This window comes from Phyllosticta citribraziliensis (assembly GCF_038025025.1).
Source record: "Phyllosticta citribraziliensis strain CPC 17464 chromosome Unknown J3D65scaffold_9, whole genome shotgun sequence".
NCBI lineage: Eukaryota > Fungi > Ascomycota > Dothideomycetes > Botryosphaeriales > Phyllostictaceae > Phyllosticta > Phyllosticta citribraziliensis.
In genome coordinates this window covers 1,612,810-1,631,180 of record NW_027117346.1, presented here as the reverse complement: position 1 = coordinate 1,631,180, position 18,371 = coordinate 1,612,810, and the positions used below count along the sequence as shown (strand labels likewise).

At 55.5% G+C, this 18,371-nt stretch overlaps 7 protein-coding genes and 1 non-coding gene across 8 annotated transcripts; 3 read left to right on the top strand and 5 right to left on the bottom strand.

The window, feature by feature from the left end:
* The first annotated feature begins 123 nt into the window (after positions 1–123).
* J3D65DRAFT_652689 (putative DNA replication factor C subunit Rfc3) lies at positions 124–1,780 on the top strand. Its single transcript, XM_066802457.1, has 3 exons — positions 124–353; positions 402–641; positions 694–1,780. Exons 1-3 carry the CDS (start codon positions 214–216, stop codon positions 1,499–1,501), a joined length of 1,188 nt encoding a protein of 395 aa, XP_066653336.1. The 5' UTR covers positions 124–213; the 3' UTR covers positions 1,502–1,780.
* J3D65DRAFT_679238 (uncharacterized protein) lies at positions 1,746–6,178 on the bottom strand (the record flags this gene model as incomplete). The annotated part of the gene is made up of 2 exons (XM_066803679.1): positions 1,746–5,096; positions 5,152–6,178. The coding sequence occupies 2 exons, from the start codon at positions 6,176–6,178 to the stop codon at positions 2,029–2,031; spliced, it is 4,095 nt and encodes a 1,364-aa protein (XP_066653335.1). The 3' UTR covers positions 1,746–2,028.
* A 557-nt stretch (positions 6,179–6,735) lies between these two features.
* J3D65DRAFT_480455 (Aspartate/glutamate/uridylate kinase) lies at positions 6,736–8,794 on the bottom strand. Its single transcript, XM_066796579.1, has 4 exons — positions 8,507–8,794; positions 8,371–8,451; positions 7,059–8,317; positions 6,736–7,010 (listed from the first exon to the last, which is right to left on the bottom strand). The coding sequence occupies exons 1-4, from the start codon at positions 8,641–8,643 to the stop codon at positions 6,913–6,915; spliced, it is 1,575 nt and encodes a 524-aa protein (XP_066653334.1). The 5' UTR covers positions 8,644–8,794; the 3' UTR covers positions 6,736–6,912.
* A 170-nt stretch (positions 8,795–8,964) lies between these two features.
* On the bottom strand, positions 8,965–11,661 carry J3D65DRAFT_633000 (kinase-like domain-containing protein). The gene is made up of 8 exons (XM_066801084.1): positions 11,226–11,661; positions 11,088–11,169; positions 10,943–11,039; positions 10,731–10,885; positions 10,647–10,674; positions 10,385–10,598; positions 10,142–10,336; positions 8,965–10,089 (listed from the first exon to the last, which is right to left on the bottom strand). The coding sequence occupies exons 1-8, from the start codon at positions 11,336–11,338 to the stop codon at positions 9,225–9,227; spliced, it is 1,749 nt and encodes a 582-aa protein (XP_066653333.1). The 5' UTR covers positions 11,339–11,661; the 3' UTR covers positions 8,965–9,224.
* A 229-nt stretch (positions 11,662–11,890) lies between these two features.
* J3D65DRAFT_669961 (uncharacterized protein) lies at positions 11,891–12,123 on the top strand (the record flags this gene model as incomplete). The annotated part of the gene is made up of 2 exons (XM_066803247.1): positions 11,891–12,010; positions 12,058–12,123. The coding sequence occupies 2 exons, from the start codon at positions 11,891–11,893 to the stop codon at positions 12,121–12,123; spliced, it is 186 nt and encodes a 61-aa protein (XP_066653332.1).
* A 227-nt stretch (positions 12,124–12,350) lies between these two features.
* J3D65DRAFT_632993 (cyclopropane-fatty-acyl-phospholipid synthase-like protein) lies at positions 12,351–13,933 on the bottom strand. The gene is made up of 4 exons (XM_066801083.1): positions 13,752–13,933; positions 13,280–13,673; positions 12,740–13,199; positions 12,351–12,693 (listed from the first exon to the last, which is right to left on the bottom strand). Exons 1-4 carry the CDS (start codon positions 13,765–13,767, stop codon positions 12,499–12,501), a joined length of 1,065 nt encoding a protein of 354 aa, XP_066653331.1. The 5' UTR covers positions 13,768–13,933; the 3' UTR covers positions 12,351–12,498.
* An 818-nt stretch (positions 13,934–14,751) lies between these two features.
* Positions 14,752–14,876, top strand: J3D65DRAFT_t114. The gene has a single exon. It is a non-coding gene; the product is annotated as a tRNA-His (tRNA).
* Positions 14,877–15,697: 821 nt separating this feature from the next.
* On the bottom strand, positions 15,698–18,270 carry J3D65DRAFT_632990 (MBOAT, membrane-bound O-acyltransferase family-domain-containing protein). The gene is made up of 5 exons (XM_066801082.1): positions 18,121–18,270; positions 18,015–18,059; positions 17,864–17,963; positions 16,793–17,811; positions 15,698–16,741 (listed from the first exon to the last, which is right to left on the bottom strand). Exons 1-5 carry the CDS (start codon positions 18,140–18,142, stop codon positions 16,074–16,076), a joined length of 1,854 nt encoding a protein of 617 aa, XP_066653330.1. The 5' UTR covers positions 18,143–18,270; the 3' UTR covers positions 15,698–16,073.
* Positions 18,271–18,371: the final 101 nt, after the last annotated feature.

Here is an 18,371-nt window from a genome sequence, read left to right as displayed (position 1 = left end):
TGGGGAGATGGAGCAACACGGGAGTGAGGTCAGCGACGTCGCCAGGCAAGCGAGCGGTTCTGTAGGGCTGAGACGGGTTTGTCCTGTTTGCACCAATTTACGCGCTTGTCCTCCCGCCCGTCGCGTCTCCCCACCACGCGTCTGCATCTTCACTCCACATCCTCTGCTGCCCTTTTCGCCCAATTCGCCTCAACTCCCCTGCAACTCGTCAACATGTCAGACTACGAAGACGACGAGATGGATGTCGACAAGCCCTCGACGAGCGGCATCGAATTCAGCTCTGCAAACGCCAGCTCCAAAGGCAAGAGGACCGCCGCCAATCTGCCCGTCGAAGCCGAAGACACTCTGCCATGGTAAGTGTCCCTCATCACCTGTTCAGCCAGTAGTCTAATCCTTTCCAGGGTAGAAAAATACCGCCCCGATACTCTCGACGACGTCTCCGGCCACCAGGACATTCTCGCAACCATCAACAAGTTCGTCGAATCGAACCGACTGCCGCATCTCCTGCTCTATGGACCGCCAGGTACGGGAAAGACATCTACCGTGCTTGCGCTGGCACGACGCATATATGGGAACAAGAACATGAGACAGATGGTGCTGGAGCTCAATGCTAGCGATGACCGCGGCATTGACGTTGTGCGGTAAGCAATCGACTCGTTATCTGCTTTCAATCCGTGTACTGACTTCATCCAGGGAACAAATCAAGACCTTCTCCAGCACACGTCAAATCTTCAGCACAGCACCCTCGTCGGGCGGCTCCGCCCTGGCATCCTTCAAGCTCATCATCCTCGACGAAGCCGACGCCATGACGTCGGCCGCGCAAATGGCGTTGCGGCGAATCATGGAGAAGTACACGGCCAACACGCGCTTCTGCATCATCGCCAACTACACGCACAAGCTGTCGCCAGCGCTGCTGTCGCGTTGCACTCGGTTCCGCTTCTCGCCGCTCAAGGAAGACGACATCCGGCGGCTCGTCGACGAAGTCGTCGAGAAGGAGGAGGTGCAGATCACGCCCGACGCCGTCGACAGCCTCGTCACGCTGAGCAAGGGCGACATGCGCCGCGCTCTCAACGTGCTGCAGGCCTGCCATGCAAGCAGCACGCCGCTTCGCGCCCCCGGCATCAAAGCCGCAGACTGGATGCCCCCGCCTCGCGATACCATCACCGAGGCTACCATTTACGACTGCATCGCTGCGCCGCATCCCCAGGACATCGATTTCATCATGCGCACCCTGCTCGAGACGCGCAATGTCCGCAGCTGCCTGCAGTCCATCAACCAGCTCAAGGCCAACAAGGGCCTCGCGTTGGCAGACATCCTGTCGGCACTGAGCGAGCGTCTTGCACAGCTTGATGTCCCACCCCAAACGCGCGTCATGTGGCTGGAGGGTCTGAGTGAGGTCGAGTATAGGCTGAGCGGCGGCGGCAATGAGACGGTGCAGACGGGTGCCGTTGTCGGCGTGGTCAGAAATGGCGCAGAGCTTGCGGCTGTCAAGGCCAAATAGCTGCATGAAAAGCCCAGGAAGGCAGGGGACGAGTTTTTCGGCAAGATCTGGAGTGATGAATGAAAAATGAAGCGAGTGTTGCATTGCGAGCTACGGCTTAGGCGTTGACGTGGATACGTACTTTAAGGGATATTTATCAGGACTGTGTTACGTTCTATTTGCTTCTTTGCAAGGCGCGCAGGCAGATGGAGACTTACGGTGGCTGACACATGTGTAGGCTACTCAGGAAAACTGATTGATTCAAGGCAATTGTATTTGTCTGTTCGACCTGGAAACACCACACATGCAACCCACATGTTGATGCTGAAATCAAAACAGATTGACTGTGCCCGTTTGACCCACCCAAGTTCCAAGCAACCAACACAGATGCGAGCTCTATCTCCCGTTTCGCCATGTTGCTCAATACAGCCAGCAAGCAAACCACAGTAACTCCTTTGCTCGCATCAGCCGACACGAATGCCTGGCACTGTCAGACTACCCATTCGTACCGCTCATTTCGTCCGTTGATAGAGCACTCCGTCCATCGCCTACTTCCAAGGCATGTGGATCTTGTGCTTGCCTTTTCCCCTGGCCTTCTCCCTTTCTTTCTTCGCTCTCTCCTTCTCCTTCTTTTCCACCCTCTCCCTCTCCTTGTCCTTCTTCTCTTTCTCTTTCGTATCCTTCCTTTCTTTCTCCTTGCCATCCACAACCACGTCCTCCCTCTTCTTGATCTTCAAGTTCGAATCGCCAGCCGCGCGCGACACGCCCATGCCCCTCCTACCCATGCCGACCATCATCATCTTCGTGGCCTTCTCCTGGCGCCTCTTCTTCTCCATCTTCTTGCGCTCCACTCGATCCTGTTCGTTCTGCTCCTCCCACACCTTGACCAGGCGCTTGGCCTCCATGCCCGCAATCGCGTCGCGGCCGACCAAGCCCGCCAGCCGCGCAATCTGCTCCGCGCACACGGCCCAGCGCGCGTCGTTGCCGACCTCGTGCACCAGGGCTTCGAAGCGCTTGCGGGCGGCCGCAGCGGTGAGCGGTCGGCCTTCGCCTCCTGCTTCGGCGACCTCGGCCGTCGTCAGCTCGAGGGGTCCGTCGAAGTTGAGGTGGGTGGCCAGCCTGGAGTCGATCTCGCACCAGTCGAGACGGCGCTTGAGGGTTTCGCAACGGCCGGGCGCGTCGAGGCCCTTGCGACGATTCGCCGCGCGCGAACGAGGGCTGCCGCTGCCGTCGGCAGTCGTCGTTTTCCTGCTGCTGTCTTTCTCGATGTTTTCGGTGTTGTCGTCGTCGAAGAAAGTTGCCGGGACATCGTGCTCGATGTAGCGCACCAACTCGTCCTGCTCCTCTGCCCACGCGAGGAACTTCATGGCCCAGACATCGCAATGGCCGGCGGCTATGTACTCAGGCGACATTTCTGGGGCCTTTTCAAACGGACAGGAACTCAACGGGACGTCAAGGTTTTCGGTAATCCAGATGAGGCGCGCGTGTTGGTGATCAATGTTGTCACAGTCGTCGTCAAAATCATGCAAGGACTCGAGAATCGTCGATGTGTAGGCGACAAGAGCGCGGGCCGCTTGGACGGCGAGGCCAGTCAGAGGGAACGAAGTAGGCATGTTGGAGTTGTGCCAGTTGGTGAAGGAGACGATGAGTTCCTCGAGCAGCTCTTCGAAGATGGCTGGGTCGACGTGAGTGAGTGGCTCGTGGTATTCCTCCTCCTCCTCCTCTTCTTTCTTCTTGCCGCCCAGGCTGCGGAAAATTCTAGTGAAACTCCTAGACTTGGAGCGAACGCTTCCAGGAGTGGGAGGGATCGATCCTGCGAGATTTGGTGTGCTGCGGCCAAAAAAGCTGCTGCCAGGAGTAGTTGGCTCTATAGTAGACAGCTGTGATGTGCTTCGGTGAAAGAGACTACTACCGCGGGCAGGAGGTACTTCAGTAGAGAGCTGCGATGTGCTGCGGTTCAATTGACTGCTACCAGGGGAAGGAGGCACCGTCGTACACGTAGAAAGCTGCGACATACTTCGCTTGAATCGAGCTGATCCGGGAGTAAGAGGTACTGGAGTAGCAACCCGTGATGTCTTGTGGCTCAAAAAGCTACCGTTGGGCGTGGAAGGCAACGGAGTCGAAATTTGAGATGCGTTGTGAGCATACTCAGGGGGCAGCTTGGGCACGGGCGGGGCGTCGAAGGGCGTGGTAGCAAAGTAGTCGTCGGCTTCAAAAGAACCCCTGGCCGTGCTCGAAGACTTCTTGGGCGTAAACAGGTTTTCCAAAGACCCCATGAAGCGGCTGCGCTTTGTAGGTGTAGCCGTTTCTGTAGCCGACGTCGCCCCCTCGAGGCCAGGAGACCGCAGCTCCGTGCTACTCTTGGAAGTGCGGATGGTCAGGTTAGGCTTGCGGCTATGTAGATTGCCCATCGGAGGGCCCCTAGATTTCTCACCCGTGATTGTTTCGTCGCCACTGCTGACTTTGCGGACAAAGGAGAGATTGCTTTCCTTGCGAGCGAGAACGGGCTGGCTTGTCGAGAAAATCGAATCTGGGCAACTGTTCCGCTGGCCAAGGTTCGGCTGACTACCTTCTTTGCGCTTGAAAATGGCGTTGATGGGAGAGAAAATCCCGCCGTGCCCACCACTGCTTCTTTGACTGATATTGCTGGGCTGAAGGCTCTCAATGTCGGTGTTTCCAGAGTGACGCTTATCAAAGCTCGCGATGACACTTTTGTTACTACCGAACGAAAGCCTGGTATCCATGGGAGACTTCAAAGCAAGACTTCCCAATGGAGAATCATTGTAGGGATGGTTCAGAGTCTTGAGGTCATCGACAGCAGGGACTTTGGCGCTTGAGCTGCTGATTCTCTTCAATTTGAACGAGTCTCTGGAGAAGCGCTTCTTTACACTGTCCTTGGACGATCGCTTGGAGGATGGATTAGAATCGGAATTGTCTGGGAGCATGGATGCAAAGACGTCCGCCACCTCCTGAGTGGCCTTCTTCTGGCCAGTAAGTGCCATCCAGACATCTATGAGCAGCTGACGGACTTGATCATAGGCATCTTCATCCTCACGGCGGGTATCCTGGGACCACCCGGACGGATCTTTTTCCCACAAGTTGGGCCAAGGGTGAACGAGGTCAGAAGCAAGTAGCTTGGTAAACTCGTCTGGGGCAGCTTCGTCTTCAGCAGTGTTTTTAGCATCGTCCATGGTTGAAATGGACAGGGCGTCTTCATTATCGGAGTCAGAATCCTCGGGCATAGGTGGGCCCAAGAAGAGCAGAGGTGATGATGATGCTCTGGATGCCGCTGTAATCGAAGAAGAATCGGTGCGTCTTCGATGAAGGGGAATCATTGTCAATACAGTATCATCTGAGACTGCAGACCTTGCTGAAGACAAGACCGAGTTCGCCTTGGGGCGGGGAATTCTCGTGACGGTAGAGCCTTTGGAAGTGCTGGACGTTGGTGAAGACGTCGTGGCCGCAGGGGCCTCGGCATGCAGCGTGAGCTCGTGTCCTTCGGAAAGCAAGTCCGCCATTGTGTTTGGACGGTGGGCAATCTTGACGGCGTGAGAAGTCGAAAAGACTTCATCGCGGCCGAAAGAAGTCCTGAGTTTATCGGGCATTTTGACACCAGCTGTAGAGGTCTGCTTTAGTAATCCTTCTTGAGATGTAGAGGAAGGCAAACTTACCAGGCCAACCAATGACGACTGGGACATCTCTTGCAACACCAACGCCCGGCGTTTTCTCTGACGCTGTGGTCTTCTTCTTCTTCTTCTTTGCCTTCTGCTTGGCACGCTTCTTGACCACCTGTGGGCGACTGTTGCGCGCTTCCATCGGGCTTGCTCCAGGCATAGATGGAACAGCCACGTCGACCGATACGGGATCATCACTCTCCGCATCAAACAAATGTTTGAGCTTTTCCTTGGAAGCCTCGATATCTCGCACCCTCTGCTCTTGATCTTCCTCCTTCATCCTCCTTGCAACGTGAAGCAGATGTTCAATCTCCTCATCAGAGAGCTCCGTCTCATCTTCAGAGGCCTCCATTGCTTCGTCGGGAGATTTCATCCTCTTCTGCCTCTCTTCCTCCTCCTTCATCTTGGCATCACTCGGCAAGAGCTGGGGCGACCTGCATTGCGGCTTGGACCTCAAATCGTGATGTTCATAAGTCGGCTTATAGACGAAGCCAGATAGGTTTGCGAGCGCTTGGCGCATAGCAAGACGCGTAGTGGCGTCTGCAGCCGAGTCATCTTGTTCTTGGGGGAATATCTTTGCCTTTGGCTTGAAATGATGGGTTCCCGTAATGGCAGGAGTGTCAGGCTGTTTCTTTGAACGAGAAGGTCGGGGCATGTCGCGCGAGGTGTGGCCAGCTTTAGAGGGAAATGCTGGGGCAGTGGACGTAGACGGCGTCGGGCGACTATTGGTGGGCGCAGAAGGACTCTTCGTGGGGGGATGCCTCGCGTGTTGCTCGTCGGCCAGCTTGTCGCGCTTACGAGCTCCTCGTGATATGCCTTCAGTTTTGGCGACAGGTGGTTGTCCTTTTCGCCGCTGTTGCCGCTGCTGCTCAAGCGGTTTTCCTTCTTGCCTTGGAGTAGCAGGCAACGATTGCGAGATGGGTGGAACAGGCGGCACGTCGGCTTTGTCTGCAGACGCGTTGAAGAGTTGGCTCACTTGGCGGCGGAGGCTATCATGTCTGCCTCCGCGACGAGACGGGGCCATCTTCGCGGTAGGGTCAAACGGACGGCAGTGCTGAAGCTGAGCGTCAAGGTAGCGTGGTGTTGAGGGAAACGAGGGTGTATGAATGAAAAATGCGAAGGCGTGTGTTGGGACGTGGGCAGAGCCAAAGGACTTGAGAAATTCCACGACGAGACGAGCATGCGCGAGTTGTGGATCTGGATGAGTCGTGTTGTGTTAATTATTTGTGTCGAGGTCAGCATCGGTGGGTGTGCGAATTGCCAATGGCAAGGGGCAAGAGGCAAGCAGACCACCAAGGCAAGCGCCACGCAGCCACAGTCCGTCGACTCTGGCTTGATTTCTCTTCGAAGATCCAAGTCTGCCCGTCCTAGGTCAGAGTTTATTTTATGCCATCCAAAGGCCATACCTACCCTACCGCCTTGACCATTTCTCTTCCTTGCTCTTACAGTTGCACGCAGAGCACTGCACCCTTAGATACACAATTTGATTTGGTCTATGCAAAATATTGCCCGAAAGCGGCTCTATCAGACTGACTTTTGACAGTATCCACCGAAATCCAATCCAGCACAATCCAACGTGCTTACCACCATTTGTAAATGCCCGAACAACTTGCAGGTGTGAATGCCTGCGGGGTACTTGTGGTGTCTCGACGTCTATCCCCTGCTGTCTCTTCTGCTTACTTACGTCTCTCGTGAGTATGGCGCGTGGAAATGACAAGCTGTACCCAACACAAACGCCCGCTCATGCTACTCGCTCATCTAGTCTAGAAACGTAAAAAGGTTCGTATGTACAACGTTCAGGGCGCGGTCGGCGTCCCTCTCTTCAATGACGCACGAGATGTTGATCTCGCTGGCACCTATTCAACAGTAAGTCTAGGATCAAATCAATCAAGCGTGGCACCTACCTTGGGAAATCATCTCAATGTTGACGTTGTTCTCACCCAGCACGCTGAAGAAGCGTCCACTGATGCCAACCATGTTCTTTAGCTGCTTACCAACCAAGCTCACAATGGCCATGTTGGGCACCAAGTCAATGGTTCCAATGTCGCTCAGGTCGACGACGCAGCCGCGGAGGTCCTCATCCTGGATGTGGTATTCCTCGTCGGTGCCGTAGCTCAGCATGCTCAACTCCGAGTGCAGCACCAGCGACACGTGGACCTCGGACGACGATATGAGGTCGACTGACATGTTCCACTTGTCCAGGATGGAAAAGATGTTGCGGAGAAAGCCGGGAGCGCGGGTGCGCTTGTTGCTGTGCACGTTCAACACCACAATGCCACGCTTGATGGTAACAGCCGTAGGACGCTTGGGACCCTTGACGGCCTGTACATTGACGGTGGAACGGGTGCGGAACAGCTTGGGGTCGTGGAGAGGAGCCTTGGGGTCAAGCTCATCCTCCGTGTCCGGGAAGATGATGGTCCCAGCGTTGCGCGGGTTCATGACGTTCTTGATCCGGATGGGAATGCGGGCCCGGATGACCTGTTCCATGGTAAAGGGGTGGATAACCTCAGAGCCATAAAAGGTCAGCTCGGCCGCTTCAGAGGGCGTGACGGACGACAAGAGCGCCGCAGTAGGGACCTTGCGGGGGTCCGCTGTAAAGATGCCGTCGACCTCCTTCCAAATCTGGAGCTCTTGCGCACGAGTGCCAACGGCGCAGAGGGCCGCACAAAGATCAGTGTAGCCACGTCCGACAGCATTCAAAATGCCTCCAGGGACATTGCCAAAGTATCCCGTCACGACGGGGACCTTGTTGCCGCAGGAGCGCAGCTCGTCGCCCAGGGTAGTGGCCAGTCCGGCGTAAAAGGTCTCGTCCAACGCCTTTTGGCTGGGAGTGCCCCTCAAGACTTGCGAGAGGTCGACATACTGGGCCGGGACGCCCATCTCTTCGAGCAACGCAGCCATGTAGCGACAGCTCAGCTTCTCGCCCTTGCTGATGATCTTGTCCTCGACCCTGATGCTGACCTCCTCGAGGTGCTGGGCAGACTCGAGAATCTTGACAAGCGTGCTGCATTCTTCGTTGACATCCTTCGTAAATTGCTCGAGGATCTCGGGCGTCTTGATGGTGTCGGCGGCGGCCTGAATGTGGTCGGTGCGGATGGCCTCGACGATTTCGATGTAGCCTCTGGAACCGGGGATCTCAGCCTCGCGTGCGGAGCGGATCAGCCTGAATAGTCAGCGACGCCTTGGGTTACACTGCGCGGATGGTGGTGGTGGTACCGGTTGGTGGTGCCCTCGAGCTTCGTATTGTTGCTGCGGGCGGAGCAGACGATTGCAACGCGGTTGTTCTCAAGACCTGCCCTTCAAGCAGCGATTAGCAGGACAGCTCAGAAGGAATGAGGGAGAGCAGGCTCACTTGACAATCTCTGCTATGTTGACGGCAAACTTGCCGACGCTCGTTCCGCCGAATTTCAACACGACCCAGCCGCCGGGCAGGTCCTTCTCCTCGGTGTGATTTATTCTCGAAGTGCCGTTGATCATTGTGCCGTTCATTGTGGACGAGGAGTTGGGCGGGGCGCGGGTGGATTTAAGGGCGCAATGGGTGCAGTGGGGGTGCTGTCGTGAGAGTCGGGCGATGGTTAAAAGAAGAGTCACAGGCAAGACAGCGTGGGGACCCAAAGACGTGGACCGAGTTCGGCGGCGGCGGGGCGCATAAAGGAATCGACAAACCCTGAGTGGCCGTCATATTGTCCCTCAGTCATTTTTCTGCCACCGCCCCACCCATCCTGGTTCCTTTGTTCCCGTCCCGCTCTGTCCTGTTCCTGTTCCTGACGTAGGTCGATGGAAAGTCACCAATGTGGATCTTCTGCAATCTTGATGTTTGCTTGTCGCTCTCTTCTACCTTACGCTACAGTCCTCGTGGGTATAGGTCCTCTCGTGATCCCTCTCCCTATACCTCCTCCCCCCAATTCCATCAAGCCTTTATCCGCAAAAATGCGCCACGCTATGCATACCGATCAAACCCTGCAAAGAAACCCCAAATGCTCCAATCAAAAACGCCAGAGGCTTATGCGGTAGCCTCTCATGACGGAAAAATCTGACCAACACGTCCAATCCTTTTTCGTCAATGGCTCCTATCTCCTGCTGTAAATCTCTCTGTCCCGGTCCCTCCGTTCTCGCTCGCGTCGCTCGTGAGCTTCACTGCTCACCGGACTCCTGCTACGCGTCCGGCGGTGCGACCCCTCTTCGTAGTCGAGGCTCCAGTCGCGCTCCCGAAATCCTCGACGATCGTCTCTGGACGGCGGTCTGCTCCGATCGCGAGAACTGCGATGATCTTCTCGTTCCGTAGACCCTCGGTCGGTGCTGTTGCGCCGGCCGCCATCAGCATAGCTGGGAATGTAAGTGTCCACGTTGGCGTTTCCGACCCCACGCCGAGCACCAGAATACGGCCGATTTGACGGAGGGTGTGGAAGAGGATGCATGCTGCCCTCGGGAGGCGGAGGTGGCAGTCTCGCATTTGGCGGAGGACCGTAAGGCATGTTGCCTCGGCGACTGTCACTGTCCCACGGCCTTCTTCGATCTGGCGGAGGCCCTCGGTGATCATAAGGTCCTGGTGGTGGTGGAACCCGACCGTCATAGCTTCCGCGGTAATGATGACCTATCGAACCAGTGCCTGGCGGTCCTCTATCGCGCGGAGGATAACGGTCGCCGTTCGCGAAAGCTGCTCCATTTGGCGGGCCGACGGGCCATTCGCCGTTGGGATTAGGTCCCATGCCGACTGTGCCGCCTGCCGGTGCTGGTGGTAGTGCTTGTTGCTTGCCCCGGGCGGTTCTGCGATCAAGCTCATGAGAGTCTGCGAAGCGAGGCAAATCTTCCGGCTTTGCCGGCAGGGGTCGCGCTTTAAAGTATGGGTGGTTTAGCGCGTCAATAGCATTAAGTCGCTTTCTCCAGTCGAGTTTCAATAGGTCGTTGAGAAGCGAGATTGCCAGGGGATCTTGGCTGAACAAAAAGTTAGCTACGCCCATGTCTTCACCAAGATGGTTACACGAACTCTCGGAAAACGCTCTGGAGATTGCCCTTACGTGGGGCAAACTGTTTGACGCCATCGCATCCAGGCAGCTGGCTCCAGCCGGGCATGTTGTCCTCGTTGGGCGATCCGACCAAATCAAAGATGATCTGGGCTTGATTGATGTCACTGTTTCCGGCCAGGATCGGTTTTCGTTTGAACATCTCTCCAAACACGCAACTACGCCAGGTTAGACATGTCTGAGAAGCGGCGTGTCGAGCATCTTACCCAGCTCCCCACATGTCAATGGCAGGGGTGTAGCGCCGCAGCTGGAGAAGCAACTCCGGTGGGCGGTACCAACGCGTCACTACAAGAGCGGTGTAGTCTCTCTGAGCTTCACCACAACCTTTGCCTGCCTGCGGCACGGGCTCATCGTAGTGACGCGCAAGACCAAAGTCGGCAATTTGCAAGACTCCACGGTTGTTAATCAATAAGTTGGCGGCTACTAGCGTCAGCAATGTTGCGCATAGGCGCGCTCAGGTGAACTCACCTTTCATATCACGGTGCAGAATCTGATTCTGTAGCAGGTGAGTGTTAAAGTTTTTGTTACGAATCCGTGGCTTGGGTGACATACGTCATGTAGATACCTGAGGCCCTCCAACAGCTGCAGCATGTAGCACTTGATTTGCGGCTCGACGAAGCGCACTTCGGGGTTGTCGAGCAGACCCGAAAGGTCGTGGTCCATGTACGGCGTGACCATGTAGAGAATCGCCCGCTTGCGACCTTCGCCTGACACATTACATTGTAAGCCTCTTTCTGGTGATACCAGAACGGACCGCTCGGTACCTTTGCTTCTCTCGACGGCCATTTCTTCGAGTTTCAGAACGTTGGGATGGCTCAGCAGCTTCAGCAGCTTGATCTCACGGAGGGCAGTGATGGGAAACTGCAGCACCATCAGTAAAAGCCCAAGGAAGATTTGGCACAAACTTACGCCATCCTTTTCGTTGTGCATGAGAATCTTCTTGAGCGCAACAATGGCGCTCGTTCGTCGCGATCGCGCCTTGTGAACCTCACTGAAACCAGTCAGTACAACTTTCTCAGAGCGGCTCAGGGCCGAGCGTAGACTGACCCAAAGGTTCCCTCGCCGAGCTTGCCCATGACCTCATAATCGCCAATTTTTGAGCAACCCTGGAACTTGCGATGGACCAGGCCCGGCGCGGGCACTGTTGATGGAGTTGCCATGCTGCGCGGCAGCAGGAGTGTGGAGAGGTGAATATGTATGTGTGGCCAGTGTAGGTTCGACGGAGCGGACTCAGAGGAGACTGGACAGATGTTGAGATTTAGAGTGGTGGAGCGGACCGATCTTCAATCGCGACATGTAGGCGGCGCGCAGCAAGTGAAGTGAATGTTAATGTGGCGGAAACTGTGAGGACCCGGCGCCATGTGCGCGCGATTCAAACGCGCATGCCCCCAGGAGAGATAGAGTCCGTGTCGGCAACGATGATGGCGAGCAAATGCCGGAGAGCGAGGGGTGGGCAAGACGATGGGCGCGTGTTGGTACGTTGTTCGACGGTCAATCGTGCCGTTCCTAGCTGCGGCCTTGAACCGTTATCGATCGCCAAGGCCGTCGGGCCAGCTCCACCACCGCTCGCCGACCGTCGACCACTCCTCAAGATCACTCCCATCGACCTCCGCACATCTCCCGAGCTCCAGACAACTCCATCGTGAGCTTCTCCGTGCCCTCCGATCATCGGCATACTCGCAATTGACACTGCCCAGGCAATCCACATCACAATGTCTGGTCACGGCCCCGGTCCTGCTCGTGGCCCCGGCAGCCACCCCGTCCACGTCCACCCGGCGCGTCCTTTCTACCGTTTCTTCGCCACTGGTCTAGGCGCTGCCATGTGGTTCTGGGTACGCCTTGTACGCCCACCCGTGAACAATGCTGACGCAGCTCAAAGGTCTTGTACAGCTGGAAGAAGAACGGCGCCGTGCTGCTTGGACGGAAACACCCTTGGGACCATTGAACTAGCCGGGCCGAAGACGAGCATGAGAGACGTGACATTTGCAACCGGCGCTTTGGGATCGAATGGATATATTCCTGGAATGACAGTGTCTGGCGAATCAAGAAGAGTGGTTTTTCCCATGTCGTCTGCGCACCTAGATCAAGATCTCCGTCGTCCAGCCTCGTGCCAGTGCTCTGTCGGGCGGATCAGCATTGCCCTTTATCCACCAAAGAAATCAAACTTTCGATGCACATCATCAATTCGAGCTTATTGTGTGTTCTGGCGCAAAACGAACTATTTCAATCGATCAGGCGGCAACACAACACCACGAATTCCACCTCTCAATCTAGCTACTAAACATTATTCGAGACATCTGCAGCTTTCGAGTAGCTACCATTACTTCTCGGCCTTTTCGAACAAGTAGTGCGTCACTCCCCATGTATCGCCGCCCTCGTGTGCAAACAACTCTGCGCAAGCCATGTAAAAGATCTGCCAGCGATGGAACCACGTCGTCGCGTTCTCCTTGCCATACGTCTCTTGCAGATGCGGCCAAATGGCTTTCTTGTTGGCTGTCATCTTGGCCAACCAGTCCTGTCCAGTGTCAGTCTGTTCTCGACGCATTGGGGATTTGCCGCACCTCGCATGTTTTGGCATAATGCTGCCCATTGACCCACCACTGTTCCTTGACAGTCAGATCGCGCTGGAAGTACAGCAAAAGGTCCGCGCTTGGCATGGTTCCGCCAGTGAAGAAGTGCTCCGTCATCCATCCGCTCTCAAAATCGTACGGCATGCTCTTGTGCGCGAAAATATGCACGAATAGCTTGCCTCCAGGCTTCAGCGTCCTTGCTACCTTGGCCATCAACAGCTCGTAGTTCTTCATGTGCTCAAACAGCTCGATTGACACGACACGGTCATATGTCTCGGGCTCAAATTCGTAGTCAACCACGTCCCCTGTGATGACTTCGAGGTTCTTGAGCCCCTTTTCTACAGCGCACGCATCGATGTATTCCTTTTGGGTGCGCGAGTTGGAAAAGGCCGTGATTTGGCATGTGGGAAACACCTCGGCCAAGTAAAGAGAGGCAGAGCCCCAGCCACACCTGGAAGCGTCAGGACCGTCGGCAGAAATTGTGGGAGGAGCAAGTAAAGCGTGATGAGAAGGTGGCAAAGGAAAACCTACCCTAAATCCAGGATCTTCATCCCTGGCCCAATCCCTGCTCTTTTGACATATAGCCCCATCATGGCCACTTCAGCCTCGCCCAAAGTCTCGCTGCCCTTCTCGTATAAGCAGCACGAATATTTCATGCGCGGGCCCAAGCACGCAGCCAGCACGCCGGTGCCAACCTCGTAGTGCTGGGTGTTGGCCGTCGCCGTCTCGATGGCAATCGGCCGCGACCGCAGCTGCGCCACGTACTCCATCTTGCGGGCGTAGTCGGCGGCCAGCGTCGTCGACGCGAGCGAGAGGAGCCGCTGGCGCAGCTGCGATCGGATGCCGATGCGGATGACGCGCGAGGGTATGTATCCGCCGTCGAGAAGCGGGTTGAGGTAGGCGTCAGCAACGCTGGTTACTGTGTCTGTGGGAGTCTATTAGCAGCCATTGAGGAACCGTGCGGCCCCAATTGAGCTGGGAGAGCTAGGCTGAGACATAATACCGATGATGGAGGCCATGGTTGGAGCTTGGGAAGCAGAAGCGGGGCAGGTGAGGCTAGCGGGAGCTGGATGCAGGTGGTGAGCGGGAGACGGGTCGTCCCGTGAAGGTTTGGCTGTCAAGACAACAAGGTGGCTTGCTGGGTATTGAGGCTGGAAGTCACATCGTGAGACGGTCTGATTTAGGGTTGACGGGCGTCGTTTCTCCCGCAGCTCGGCGCTAGACTGCTTACACGCCGCTTCTCCCTGTCTTCCTGTCAGTCCATTTGGGATGGTCATGACGTCACTGGCATGCTGTGTTCCTGCATTGGTCGGCTCCTCCGGTCCAGTCCCTTCAGTTCGGCTGCAGAGCCTCCCGACGTCCATCTGCTCATCAACCTTGAAGACAAAATTGCAATCTTGTTTCTGGTCCTTCACAAGAGTCTTTGGCGAATCTCGAATCGATTGGAGGGATTGTGAGCATTCCATTCAACCAGAGTGACCACATTCGCATCCACCTTTCTTTTCACACGTCGGACTCTCACCAATGTTCCTTTCCACGTTGCCTTTCTTTTTTGGCTATTGCACCTACCACATCCATTCAATGGGCCGTTCTTCTCCCTTTTCTTTCCTTTGCCACTTTCCGGCTGTTCCGTCGCACAAAAACAACCCCTGTTTCATTGTACCAGTACAACCAGGAAATGTCCAGAAGTCATCATGCGGGTTCGACCCGACATATTCTCTCCACAACACTTTGATTCCCGTGCGGATTAATCAAGTCTTTCTTGTCGTCATCGACCGTCCGAACCCAGCACCAGACATCCAGCCAGTCCGACCCCACAACGCAGGCGAACCGAGCAACGGTCCGATCTTTGCCAGCTCCCACTGCGCCGCCACCACCAGCAGCCGCCATTTGACCCTTTCATTGGCCTCCACCGCACTCGATTCCCGTTCTGCATTCTCAGGCTCAACTTTTGCAAGATATATGAAAATTTGGCATTTTCAAATTACATAATACAACCCACAGGTGATGTGGTGTAGGGGTAGCATGTGTCGTTGTGGAGTGTCCACAACACCAAGCCCAGCTTGGTTGTTAACCTATGGATGTTCACGAACCCGACCCGACCTGGGTTCGATTCCCAGCATCGCCAGCATGGTGCTTCCGCGCTCAGCGCGGATTATCGATTACTTTTTGCTCTTTTGTGGGTCCACTACGGGACGTGGTGATGATGAGGGGGGAGAAACCAAGCATCATCAGGGTGATGCTGGCGAACTCTTTTTGGACTTTTCCAGAACTGGGAACTCAAGTACTCGTCACCGGTGCTTGAGGACCAACATGCTCGCCAACGGCATGCAGCTAGTATTTTGACGTCGGCATGCTTCAACATCAAACAATGCTATCAACAGAGGGCAAAAACACAACAGTTTAACAGAAGAGAGTGGACCCACCGCTCAAACCTTCCTCTCCAGCCCACCAAATCAGCGGCATTTCAAGGAGCAGCAAGGGCACCAGCCACGCTGTGCTTTCCAGTGCTGGACAATATTGGGCTCTATGCGAAGCGGCGTGCCTCTTGTATAGCTATTCCCGACATCCCGCTTTGACCATCTACTTGACTCGCAAGGGGGACGAATCGCAGGCCCAGTGATGGCCTGGAGGCATCAACGCTACCTAAGCACGCACCGCGAGCTGTGCTGGGCGATTCCCGCTTTCTAGCTCCTTCTCATTCTATCTTCGCTCATCTCTTGCGTCAGAAGCGGATTTCCACTTGTAAACGTGCTCTCACATGCGACAGAACAGCAGGTGTCGAAAGAAATAGGACAGCCTGGGTCTGACCGTTATACTTCACGACAGCTCCCTATGTAGGCGTAATCAACATTGCAGATGACTGCTTCTTGAACACGGTAGCTGTAACGCAGAATGGATGCTCCCCAGATGCGGCCATAGTGCCAAGTCGTATCATTTCTTTCGACACCCACTATGCACCCGTGAGCTCTGCAAAGAGGAGCACCTTGGAGAGAACTTGGAGAGACGTCGAGCTTTGCTTTGCTTTTGATACAAACATCATTGCATGCCAGAGGGGGCAATGGTTTGATGATTGTTGATTTGGCTACATGTATGCACAAGGTGAAAAACAGACAGACTTACCAACCCGACCAACCACGGTTTCCAACCACCAAGACTCGACCAAAGACAACGAAACAAAACATCACCCACTTACTCCTCGGACATTTTGACTGGAACGCGGGCAAAGAGTGAGGCGGCAAAAATTGCTATTACCCAGCCCCATCGACAACTTCCTTTACCATCCACCACCTGTCTGTCTTTACACAACTCTCTTGAATGCCACCTAATGCTTCTTCCCCTTCATCTTCTCCTCGACCCACTCCCTTACCTCGGCCACGCCAGGCGGTCCCTCGCCAGACGCCTTCCTCCGCTGAATCTCAGCCTTGGCCTCATCAATGGCGTCCTGCACCTCCTTCTCCGGGTCGTCGGGAAGACCGAGGTACGTCTCTTGCCTGTTGATACCACCGAAGCTCTCGGTGCTGGTGTTGCGGCTGAGGCCCGGCTTGGCACCCAGAGCCTCGCCGAGAATCTTCTCCTCGAGCAAGTCGTCTGCCGTGAACGACGCCGGCGTCGTCTTGCGTTGCTTGAGCTTCTCGGGCGACAGGGCAGCAGAGCCGCCGGAAGCGGTGGCGCGTTCGGGTGCCTTGGCGCCCACACCCGGACCGGCGGACTGGCCCTTTGCGGCGCGTTGCCTGAGCTTCTTTTGCAGAATGGCCTTGCCGGAGCTGTTGAGGAAGCCGAAGCAGAGTCCCACACCGACAATGGTATAAAAGTAGACGCGCTTCCAGACAAGGAAGGAGTCGGAAAAGCTGAGAAGGATAAACGGGGCGACGGTGTAGGAAAAGGCGAGCTGCGTCACGAGCCAGGTGAAGAGGTCGTAGTAGATTTTGTTGGGTAGCGGGCGTTGGCCGTCGGGTGTGAGGAAGAAGGGACGGAGGAGACGACGTCCATCTACAGTCATGTTAGCACGTTGCCATTTCAAAGGGATCGGCGGAAACTTGCGCTTTGCAATAGTTTGCAGGAAGCTTGCAAGAACAAAGGCCATGTAGTATCCAGGATAAAAGCCATGCCAAAAGGCCGAAGTGACAAATGTCGCCAGGGTTGCGCGGAAGCCAGGCTTCTTCCCCTTAGGAGTAACGCGCAAGTACATGTAGTTCTTGAGCCACAGGTTGGTGTTAACGTTCCAGTTGCCCAAATACGCATGGGTGTTTTGAGCAAGCTCGATTCCAAGAGGCTTGACGTTCTGGAGCCTATTCCAGTTGACGCGGCCAGTCTTGGGGTCTACTCCCTTGTATCCAATACCACTGAGTATACAGGCTCCCTCGGTCAACAGCCAGACTCCATAGTATTTCATGCGAGTTGTGAGACCCAGCATGTGGAGCTGGAATACACGCTTGAAGAAGTTGTGTTTCATGTACTCGTCGCTGAGTAGCATTTCAGGGTAGTACCATGCGGAAAACTTGAGAAATGCAAAGATCCAGATGAGACCATAGATGGCCTTCCATGTAGCCGGCGTACCACTACGAGGAATCTTGCGCTGCTTGCGGGTTGGCGGAGCATGAGTCGGGTCAACTCCAGGCGGCAATTTGAACATGCTCGTCGTGAGCCACTGGCGGTAGTCGACAAAGTCGAAAGCAGGACCTGCGAACAGAGACGGGAAGAAGAGCACGTATCCGGCATAGTCTACCAGCGACGGGAATTCGCGTATGGCGCGCTCCTTTTGGTAGTCTGAGAGCTCGCTCTCTGGCAGCCGACCATCATGGACATTCCAGCAAAAAGCAGTCAGCTTCATGACCAGGACCATTTGTGCTCCAGTAATGTCGACCGTGTCTGGCGCGTTCCGAAATTGTCTGTCGAGGTGGTTGACGGACATGTGGCCCATGAGGAACACGAAGCCAATCCAAGGCATAAATGGGCCATCAACGTATCTTGCAATAGCATAGGCCCCCGCGGAGCTGATGAAGAGCGTCCGCAGACCTGTCCAAAGGTCGAACAGGCCGACGAGGTAGAATAGCGCGACCCTTGTAAACTCAGCACCCGTCTCTCGCACATGCACGCCCGGAAAAGACGCACGTTATTATAAAGAGGTTCTTCTGCCATGGTTTCGAATCTGGTATGCGCTTAAGAACACCAGCGAGCGGATAGGCGAGTAGAAAGGATGCGATGAGCTTGACTGCGCGAGTTAGCAGACAAACATGTTTTTGAAAGGGGCGGAGGGGCGCACGCTCGTCGGTAGAAGCTCCCAGCACGTTTGCAACGTACTCGAAAGCTAGACCAGAAGGTTAGTAGCTTTTCCGGCTGAGAGCGAGGCTTTGGAAGCTGTGGCGTACGGAGGTTGATGTAGGGCAGCATGGTGGGGGTGGTGAAGCTGCTGGTCAAAGAGGCTCTGGATTCACCGCATCCTGGGGGGTTTAAGAGAAAGAGAACAGGCGTGGTGGGAGTTTACTTTGTGTCCCACGGGAGGCCAGTGACGTCCTCGCACCGGAGCACGCACGGACATGGGCGGTGAATATAGTGACCGCGTTTTTTCGGAGAATAACCGGTGTCGGCGGCCATGTGTTTATTCCCCGCCAACACCTGC

Coding starts and splice junctions, on each gene's coding strand:
- J3D65DRAFT_652689 (XM_066802457.1), top strand. CDS start 214: ATGTCAGACTACGAAGACGACGAGATGGATGTCGACAAGCCCTCGACG. Junction 354..401: donor GCCGAAGACACTCTGCCATG/GTAAGTGTCCCT, acceptor AATCCTTTCCAG/GGTAGAAAAATACCGCCCCG. Junction 642..693: donor CGCGGCATTGACGTTGTGCG/GTAAGCAATCGA, acceptor GACTTCATCCAG/GGAACAAATCAAGACCTTCT.
- J3D65DRAFT_480455 (XM_066796579.1), bottom strand. CDS start 8,643: ATGAACGGCACAATGATCAACGGCACTTCGAGAATAAATCACACCGAG. Junction 8,452..8,506: donor AACATAGCAGAGATTGTCAA/GTGAGCCTGCTC, acceptor CGCTGCTTGAAG/GGCAGGTCTTGAGAACAACC. Junction 8,318..8,370: donor CTCGAGGGCACCACCAACCG/GTACCACCACCA, acceptor CTGACTATTCAG/GCTGATCCGCTCCGCACGCG.
- J3D65DRAFT_633000 (XM_066801084.1), bottom strand. CDS start 11,338: ATGGCAACTCCATCAACAGTGCCCGCGCCGGGCCTGGTCCATCGCAAG. Junction 10,886..10,942: donor GGCCGTCGAGAGAAGCAAAG/GTACCGAGCGGT, acceptor GTAATGTGTCAG/GCGAAGGTCGCAAGCGGGCG. Junction 10,337..10,384: donor ATTGACATGTGGGGAGCTGG/GTAAGATGCTCG, acceptor AACCTGGCGTAG/TTGCGTGTTTGGAGAGATGT.
- J3D65DRAFT_632993 (XM_066801083.1), bottom strand. Junction 13,200..13,279: donor ATGAAGATCCTGGATTTAGG/GTAGGTTTTCCT, acceptor TGACGCTTCCAG/GTGTGGCTGGGGCTCTGCCT. Junction 12,694..12,739: donor ATTATGCCAAAACATGCGAG/GTGCGGCAAATC, acceptor GACACTGGACAG/GACTGGTTGGCCAAGATGAC.
- J3D65DRAFT_632990 (XM_066801082.1), bottom strand. CDS start 18,142: ATGCTGCCCTACATCAACCTCC. Junction 18,060..18,120: donor GCTGCCCTACATCAACCTCC/GTACGCCACAGC, acceptor CTTCTGGTCTAG/CTTTCGAGTACGTTGCAAAC. Junction 16,742..16,792: donor CCTGCAAACTATTGCAAAGC/GCAAGTTTCCGC, acceptor ACATGACTGTAG/ATGGACGTCGTCTCCTCCGT.